The sequence below is a fragment of the Saimiri boliviensis genome, chromosome 21 (assembly GCF_048565385.1).
Source record: "Saimiri boliviensis isolate mSaiBol1 chromosome 21, mSaiBol1.pri, whole genome shotgun sequence".
NCBI lineage: Eukaryota > Metazoa > Chordata > Mammalia > Primates > Cebidae > Saimiri > Saimiri boliviensis.
The window spans coordinates 10,757,007-10,766,501 of record NC_133469.1 but is presented as its reverse complement, the minus strand read 5'-3'; the positions used below and the strand labels follow the sequence as shown (position 1 = coordinate 10,766,501).

Genomic DNA, 9,495 nt, shown 5'->3' with positions numbered 1-9,495 from the left:
GGTCCTCCAGAATATTTCTAAGCATGCTTCCTCACTTCCTTCAGGACTTTTCTGGAAACGCTTCTCAGAGAGGCCTTCCTTGATGATCAATCCTACATAAAATAGCGACCTCCACCTCTCCTGGTATTCCTGGACCCTCTCACCCTGCTTTAAGCTTTTCACAGCATTTGCCAGTATCATAAGTTACCTTTACCTGGAGTATATTTTTTCTTTTTTCTTTTTTTTTTTTGAGACAGGGTCTTGCTATGTTGCCCAGGCTGGAGTATAGTGACCCAGTCTTGACTCACTGTAACCTCTGCCTCCTGGGTTCAAGCGATTCTCCTGCCTCAGTGGCTTAAGTAGCTAGAATTACAGGCATCCACCACCACGCCTGGCTACTTTTTTGTTTTTCTTGAGACGGAGTTTCACTCTTATTGTCCAGGCTAGAGTGCAATGATGCGATCTCAGCTCACCGCAAACTCCGCCTCCCAGGTTCAAGCAACTGCCTCAGCCTCCTGAGTAGCTGGGATTACAGGCGCACGCCACCATTCCTGGCTAATTTTTTTTTTTTTTTTTTTTGAGACGGAGTTTCGCTCTTGTTACCCAGGCTGGAGTGCAATGGCACGATCTCGGCTCACCGCAACCTCCGCCTCCTGGGTTCAGGCAATTCTCCTGCCTCAGCCTCCGGAGTAGCTGGGATTATAGGCACGCGCCACCATGCCCAGCTAATTTTTTGTATTTTTAGTAGAGACAGGGTTTCACTATGTTGACCAGGTTGGTCTCGATCTCTCGACCTTGTGATCCACCCACCTCGGCCTTCCAAAGTGCTGGGATTACAGGCTTGAGCCACCGCGCCCGGCCTAATTTTGTATTTTTAGTAGAGATGGGGTTTCACTATGTTGGCCAGGCTGGTCTTGAACTCCTGACTTCAGGTGATCCACCCGCCTGGGCCTCCCAAAGTGCTGGGATTACAGGTGTGAGGCACTGCACCCAGCCTAATTTTTGTATTTTTGTAGAGACGGGGTTCTACAACGTTGTCCAAGCTGGTCTTGAACCCCTGAGTTTAAGCAATTTGCCTACCTTGGCCTCGCAAAGTGCTGGGATCCCAGGTGTGAGCCACTGAACCCAGCCCAACACTGTTCTCTAGAGTCACTCTGCACACTCTGCCCCAGAGCCTTTGCACTGCTGATTTCCATGGCTGGGAACGCTGGTCCTCCAGAATATTTCTTTCTTTTTTTTTTTTTTTTTTGAGACGGAGTTTTGCTCTTGTTACCCAGGCTGGAGTGCAACGGCGCGATCTCGGCTCACTGCCACCTCCGCCTCCTGGGTTCAGGCAATTCTCCTGCCTCAGCCTCCTGAGTAGCTGGGATTACAGGCACGTGCCACCACGCCCAGCTAATTTTTTGTATTTTTAGTAGAGACGGGGTTTCACCATGTTGACCAGGATGGTCTTGATCTCTTGACCTCGTGATCCACCCGCCTCGGCCTCCCAAAGTGCTGGGATTACAGGCTTGAGCCACCGCGCCCGGCCCTCCAGAATATTTCTAAGCATGCTTCCTCACTTCCTTCAGGACTTTTCTGGAAGCACTTCTCCGTGAGGCCTTCCTCGATGATCAGCCCTCAATAAAGTAGCAACTTCCACCTCTCTTGGTATTTGCCTGCCGGCTCACCCTGCTTTAAATTTTTCATAGTAATGGCCAATATCATGAATTGTCTTTTGGGGGGTTATGTTTTCTGTCTCCCCCCAACTTGAATGCCACCTTTATGAGGGCGGGACTTCATCCCTCCCACTCCCCCCACTATTTTTTTTAACTGCAAAACCTAGAACAGTGCTTAGCAGGTAGTAAGTACTCAATAAATGTTTGTTGAATGAGCCCCATAAGCAGACAAGACAGAGGACGCATGTAGGGATCCGTGTGAACCCCGGCCCCTGGCTCCCGAGTCCAGCGGTGGGTGCAGTGGCAGCTCCTCGCTGTGAGGGCCCCAGAGACTGCAGCAGGATGCCTCTGTGGAAAATTCACTCAACGCCTTCCCCACTGAGGCTGATGCTCTGGGATGATCTCTTTGGGGGCTCGTGCTCGGATATTTGTCTCAAAGACTCCCAGGTCAAACCTTAGGGACCTCAGAACATTTAGAAAAATAAAACCTCTGTGAGCCTGGTCCAGGCAGTTCCCATGCAGATGGGAGTTTGTCCCCTTCCAGTCCCTGAAGTCCTGGCTACTGCCAGCATGGAGTGACCTGCATCACCTTGGAGGGCCAGGCAAGGATTCAGCAGCCAACTCTTCAGCTTCTGCAGGACGCTGGCGGCATAGCCAGCAAGATGGTTGGAAGCCGTCAGGGCATGGGGAAGGGGCTGAGGGTGCCCTGAGTGTGTGTGAGGGGCAGCCCTGCTGCAGTCTAAGCCTTTGAGTCCCAAGCTCTGTGCACAGTTACCCCTGGACCCTGCCATGTGGCACAGCCACTTGTACTAGGAATAGGGGCTAAGCCAGGCTGCTCTCTCCTCCAAAGGGAGGCAGCCCGTTTGCTTTCCCGTTTGCCTTTGCAGAGACCTCGATCCCCACTCAAGGCAAGCGGCAGCCCCTGTAAGCACACGAGACAGTCCCAAGTATCAGTGGAAAGGAGATCCCTTTCCTGATGGGGCTGCCTGTACCCAGTCCCTCCCGGATTCCCCAGGGCCCTGGGGCTCTGCAGGCGTTCAGAAGTGGCAGCCAGCCGCCGCCCGGGACTGAAGAGGTTAATGTGCATCTGCCTCCGAATGTTAATGTGTCTAGGTGATGTCAGTGGGAGCCGGGAAGGAGGGAGTGGGGAGGGCAGTTGGGCTTGGAGACGGCAGAGGCTGCCAGGCTGCTGAGGAAGACCCCCTTCCTGACTGCGGGGCTTTCGCTCCGGGACATGGTGGCAGGCGCTGGAGGCTGCCGCAGCCTGCGTGGGCAGAGGGTAGCTGAGCTCAGTTGGGGGAGCAGGAGACCGGCACTGGCTGGATGGACCTGGAAGACTCGCTGCTGTCCACTGGCCCCAACGCCAGCAATACCTCTGATGGCCCCCACAACCTCACCTTGGCAGGTGAGTTGAGTTGACCAGGAATCTTCCCTCCTCTGGGCTGCGGGTGGGAAATGGGAAGCTTTCCCCCCTGAGCTAAACTGCTTGGGAAACTTTGTTATAGTTCTCCGGGACAAGATCCATGGTCGGCTTGGCTCAAGGGGCAGGAGTGAAGGGGTCAGGGGCCCGCAGGGGCAGACGGGCAGAAGCAGAGCAGCGGGCAAAGGCATGTTCAGAATGGCAAACAAGGGGGCCAGCCGCGAGGCAGCAGGGGAAAGCTGGTTGCTGGATTCCAAAGATGCTTGGGAGAAAAAATTCCAGGCTGGAAAAGCAAGCGAGAGAAGCTGGAGGGTGGTATGTGGGAGACAGCAGGAGGCTCGCTCCCGCACCGTTAGCCAGCCTCGGCGTTCTACTCACACTTGGGTGATGAGGTCTGAGGCATCCTTCCTGCCCCCGGGAGAGGCCCTGGGAAGGGAAGACTTCACGGAACCATGAGGGGATTAACTTTTCTGGTGAATTAAGCTTCCTGACATTTCTAGAGCTGCGATGCCCTGGGACTCCAGCTTTGGAGGAGAAGGGAAGGAAGGAAAAGAGGAAAGGTTTACGTGGAGCCTTTTTTCAGGCTGCTGAGCTGCAACACACAGTTTCTGTCTCTGCTCCACTCGGGAAGCCCAGGCTCAGAAGATGCCAATCAAGGAAATCCCTGCTAGGAAGCCTGGGGCTGGGAGGGCTGCTGGCTTGACCCGGGCACAGCCGGCAAGCCTCTATAAGACAGTCGCCCACAGAGATGCCCAAGAGTCAGTACAGCTTCCAACCAGATATCTCCAAAATGAAACACTCAGGGCTGCATATAAGAAAAGCGCACACACACACACACACACACACACACACACACACACACTTACTTTTGTGTCCTTCTGGCTATTTTGACGAGGTTTCCTGGTGAAGCCGGGCCGCACGGAGTAATCTCTGCAGACAGCTGTGGTTCTCGCCTCTGGTGCCTGCGGGAGGCAGGCGAGTCGTGTCCTTCCACGACAGGTGGCTCAGGGGAATCTGGTAGGATTCACCAGGAAACCTATGGAGGAGGAGAGCAAGGGGACGAGATTAGCAACGGTGAAGGGAGGGAGAATGGACAGAGAGGATTCCAGATGAACGGGTCGCTGGAGGCTGAGCATGCTGGCAGGATGTCAGTTCTTAGAGCAGAGCCCCTGTCAAACGGCCGACACTTGCTCCTTCCGTCCCCAGGATCCCCTTCTCGCACGGGGAGCTCCTACATCAACATCATCATGCCTTCTGTGTTCGGCACCATCTGCCTCCTGGGCATCGTCGGGAACTCCACGGTCATCTTCGCGGTGGTGAAGAAGTCCAAGCTGCACCGGTGCAGCAATGTCCCCGACATCTTCGTCATCAACCTGTCGGTGGTGGATCTCCTCTTTCTCCTGGGCATGCCCTTCATGATCCACCAGCTCATGGGCAATGGGGTGTGGCACTTTGGGGAGACCATGTGCACCCTCATCACGGCCATGGATGCCAACAGTCAGTTCACCAGCACCTACATCCTGACCGCCATGGCCATTGACCGCTATCTGGCCACCGTCCACCCCATCTCCTCCACAAAGTTCCGGAAGCCCTCGGTGGCCACCCTGGTGATCTGCCTCCTGTGGGCCCTCTCCTTCATCAGCATCACCCCCGTGTGGCTCTATGCCAGACTCATCCCCTTCCCAGGAGGTGCTGTGGGCTGCGGCATCCGCCTGCCCAACCCGGACACTGACCTCTACTGGTTCACCCTGTACCAGTTTTTCCTGGCCTTTGCCCTGCCTTTTGTGGTCATCACGGCTGCGTACGTGAGGATCCTGCAGCGCATGACATCCTCGGTGGCTCCCGCCTCCCAGCGCAGCATCCGGCTGCGGACAAAGAGGGTGACCCGCACAGCCATTGCCATCTGCCTGGTCTTCTTTGTGTGCTGGGCGCCCTACTATGTGCTACAGCTGACCCAGTTGTCCATCAGCCGCCCCACCCTCACCTTTGTCTACCTGTACAACGCAGCCATCAGCTTGGGCTACGCCAACAGCTGCCTTAACCCCTTTGTGTACATCGTGCTCTGTGAGACGTTCCGCAAACGCTTGGTCCTGTCGGTGAAGCCTGCAGCCCAGGGGCAGCTTCGCACTGTCAGCAACGCTCAGACGGCTGACGAGGAGAGGACAGAAAGCAAAGGCACCTGACCCTTCCCCGGCCACCCTGGACACCTCCGAGTCGGGACACTACAGCAAGCCACCGGGAGAGATGCTGAGAAAAACCCAAGACCACTCTGGGGGAATGCAGGGAGGCTGGGTGGTGAGAGGCTTCGGCAATGAAACACATTCCATGGGGACCATACATTGTGGGGGAGGCCTGGAGTCAGGTTTGGTGGTTTCAGATGTCAGAAATCCCCTTGGGGGAGCAGGATGAGACCTTTGGGTAGAACAGAAGCTGAGCAAGAGAAGCTGTTGGTTTGGATCATTGGTTGAGCACTGTATCTGTGAGCTCTCAAATGTCTTTTTCCCAAGGGAAAAGGTGGAAGGCTGTGGACTGGGTTTGTTTAAAGTCAGGCAGGGCCGAAGTGTGAGCAGCCAGGGCCTTGTTACACAAGGCCTGGGAGACGGGAAAGGGCCCAGTCATTCTTTCCCGCCTCTTACTGGTGTGATGGAAAGCGGCCATTCTCCCAAACCGGTGAATGATGAAAAATGAAGCGTACCATCTCTCTGCATTCCAGCATCCTGTCGATTTCCCTTTTACTCCAGAGGGTGCATGTTTACTTGGGGGGCATCCGGCGCTAAGCCCACAGGAGTAAAAGCCCAGTTTGGTAGGAGGCCTGCTTACTGAGAATGACAGGTGACCTGGGGTGAATATGGGTGGGGGTCTTAAAACCAATAAAAGTTGGGGAGGGCTTTTGCAGCTCTGATGACATTCTCTTCTTGGGGCATATTTGCTGAGTCGCTAGTCCAGCGTGAGTGTCCGTGGATTCTGCATGTGCAGGGGCCATCCTAGTGCTCAGTGTGCTGGCATCATCTTTTTGCTCTAGCCCTTCCTCTCCAAAATAAAAACAAATAAAGGAAAATCTCCACCCACATCGTTCTGGATGTTCCTGTGGACTTGGGGGGGTGTGTTGTGAGGAAGGTGGGTAACAGAAAAGAGAAAGAGGGGTCACTTGGCTGTGGAATTTAGGCCTTGGTTTAGGCTGCATTTTTAGGAAGCATGAAGCAGTGATCTGTTTTTCTGAACCCACAGGGAAGATTCAGTAGCATAAATGGAATTACTGGGGATTTATTCAACTGCAGTTCTGCTGCTGGGCTTGTTCTGGGGACTCAAGTTCCGGTCTTCTGCACAATATCCCCTGGACTTTGTTGTCACCAGTGCTGGACCCTCAGGCCCCAAGGGCCAAACCCCACTCCCTCCCCGCACCAACCCCCGCTGAGTCACCAGCTGCAGAGCCAGCTCTTAGGGCAGCTGAAGCCTGTCTGCCTGCTGCAGCTGAGATCTGGTGTGGGCACCTTGAACAGAAGATTACAGCTGGGGCCACTGGGAGGCAGCCACGACTGCTGCTTGGCTGCTGCTTCCTGGCGTCTTCACTAAGAGGGGGCAGGAGCTGTCAGATCTTAGTGAGCCAACAGGAGCAAACTGCAAGCATCCTTAAAGCAGGGGCACCAGCACAGCCCGTTCCTCTGCAGAGCTGCAGCAGGGAGCCTCTTTAGAAAGCTCTGGGCAGCTTCCTTGGGTCCTGGGGAGCCTTTTTTTTTTTTTTTTTTTTTTTTTTTGACATGGAGTCTTGCTCCATCATGCAGGGTGGAGTACAGTGGCACAATCTTGGCTCACTGCAACCTCCGCCTCTTGGGTTCAAGCGATTCTCCTGCCTCAGCCTCCCGAGTAGCTGGGACTACAATTGCACACCACTATGCCCAGCTAATTTTTGTATTTTTCATAGAGATGGGGCTTCACCATGTTGGCCAGGATGGTCTCCGATCTCTTGACCTCGTGATCCACCTGCCTCGGCCTCCCAAAGTGTTGAGATTATAGGCATGAGCCACTATGCCCAGTCACTTTTTTTTTTTTTTTTAAACACAGGACCTTGTCCTCTTGTCCAGGCTGGAGTGCAGGTGACACAATCACACCTCACTGTAGACTCGACCTCCCAGACTCAAGTGATCCTCTCACCTCAGCCTCACAAGTAGCTGGGATCACAGGCCCACACCATCATGCCTGGTTAATTTTTTATATTTTATAGAGACAGGATCTTGCCGTTGCCCAGGCGAGTATCGAACTCCTGGGCTCAAGCAATCGTCCCACCTTGGCCTCCACAAGTGCTGGGATTACAGGCTTGAGCCGCCACATCTGGCCGCTGTGGAGCTCTTTATCACAATCATTGGTAGTAGTATTTTCTGGCCTGTGTTCCCCTCCGCCCAGCACCTGGGGAGTAAAGAAGCTGACGGTTATTTTCCTTACTTGCTAACAGTAGGGTCTCCAGCTGCCACAGGTAACTTGAAGTCTATTTTAGACAGACACTTAATAAAGGAAAAGATTATGGCCAGGCTCAGTGGCTCATACGTGTAATCCCAGCACTCTGGGAGGCCGAGGCAGGTGGATCACCTGAGATCAGGAGTTTGAGATCAGCCTGGCCAAAATGGTGAAACTCCATCTCTACTAACAATACAAAAATGAGCTGGGCATGGTGGCTAATTTTTGTAGTCCCAGCTACTTGGGAGGCTAAGGCAGGAGAATTGCTTGAATCTGGGAGGCGAAGGTTGCAGTGAGCCAAGATTCCACCATTGCACTCCAGCCTGGGCAACAAGAGCAAAAACTCTGTCTCAAAAGAAAAGAAAAGAAAAAGAAAAAAGATTCTTAGGGAAGCCTTGAGGCAAATCCAAGAGGATCCAACTCATAGCCACAAGTGTGATAAAGGTCTTCCTGCCATAGGCTTTTTCTACCGGAAGGCTTCCCCAGGTGTCTATCAGCCCCAGCCTCTGCCTGATCCTCACTTCCTCTCACCTTCCAGCACTCCAAGGAGGAATCCAGAGAGGAAACCAGTGAGATGGCCTCTTCCAGGGAATGCATATCACCAGGTCAACAGGTCACAGTGGGTGGGTGGGCACACGCCCAGTGAAAGCCCACGTGGCTCCCGGAGGAGGGGGCATCCAGTCCTTCAGCTCTTAGCCCCACACTGAAGCAACTGAAATGGAAGCAGAGTGGGTGGAGTCATGAGAGTGAGTGGGTAACAATAAACCTTCCAGTGGGGACAGGCGGAGGGGAGAGGTGAAGTTAGGGAGAACAGGTGGTTGAGGGGAGAAGTGGGGAAAGGAGGCTTGAAGGGGGGGTCATGATGGAAGCTGGGGAAGCTGACTGACACATCTCTCCCCAGTCTGATCGCCAGCAATCTGGACAAACTAGAGATGTGGATGAGGGGAGCAGAGGTGAGCGCTGGCTTGCTGGTGAGAGCATCTTCCTGACATTGCTGATGGGAATGGTGGACTGAGTGCGGCTGGGGTCTGAGGCATGAGAGGAACCTTCCTTTCCTCCTCCTTAAGCCTGGGGATATGGCCAGAACGTTGGGGAGCTGTGGGGGGCCACCGCAAGCTACAGAGAATCCAAGAAGGCGGGGAAGACCCTGTGGTCCATCTCTTTGCTCCTCTTCCCCCTTCCCACATCTAACAGATAGTTTCTCCCGCGGGGTTCCATCAAGTCATCTCCCCAAATTCAAGTGATTCTCCTGCCTCAGCCTCTCAAGTAGCCACAGGTGCATACTACCACACTGGCCTAATTTTTGTATTTTTAATTAGTGCTTAATTGCATATCAATTAAACACTAACTCACACTCTTGGCAAGTGCTTAATCCACTCCTGCCTTGTATTTTCCCCAGAAAACATTTCCTCTCCAACTGTGAGGATTATGCTCCTAAACTACCCCCCAGCACCTGGCAGAATTTCACAGCTGAGAGACTCTGACCTCAAAGCTTAGGTTGCAACTGAGTACGTAGCGGCACTTCCACACTTTGCTGTTCGCAAGAGAAAAGTAAGCAGAGCACCAAACGCAGCGACTAGCATTGGGTTTGTGATTGTTTGTTCCTTTCTGCAGCATCAGTTTTTATTTAATTAATTAACGAATTTTATTTATTTATTTTGAGGCAGGGTCTGGCTCTGTCACCCAGGCTGCAGTACAGCCTTGCAATCTCAGCTCACTGCAGCCTCGACCTCCTGGACTCAAGCGATGCTCCCCTCACCTCAGCCTTCCAAGTAGCTGGGATTACAGGTGCATATCACCACTCCCAGTTATTTTTTTATTTTGGCGGAGATAGGATTCCACCATGAACTCCTGGGCTCACGCAATCCTCCCCCACCTCAGCCTCCCAAGTAGCTGGGACTACGGGTGCACGTCACCATGCCCACTATGTTTTGTTTTGGTGGAGACAGGGTGCTACCACGTTGCGCAGGCTGGTCTTGAACTCAT

At 53.6% G+C, this 9,495-nt stretch overlaps 1 protein-coding gene across 1 annotated transcript; it reads left to right on the top strand.

The window, feature by feature from the left end:
- The first annotated feature begins 2,566 nt into the window (after positions 1-2,566).
- On the top strand, positions 2,567-6,127 carry MCHR1 (melanin concentrating hormone receptor 1). Its single transcript, XM_003932845.4, has 2 exons — positions 2,567-3,042; positions 4,264-6,127. The coding sequence occupies exons 1-2, from the start codon at positions 2,961-2,963 to the stop codon at positions 5,238-5,240; spliced, it is 1,059 nt and encodes a 352-aa protein (XP_003932894.3). The 5' UTR covers positions 2,567-2,960; the 3' UTR covers positions 5,241-6,127.
- The last annotated feature ends 3,368 nt before the right edge of the window (positions 6,128-9,495 follow it).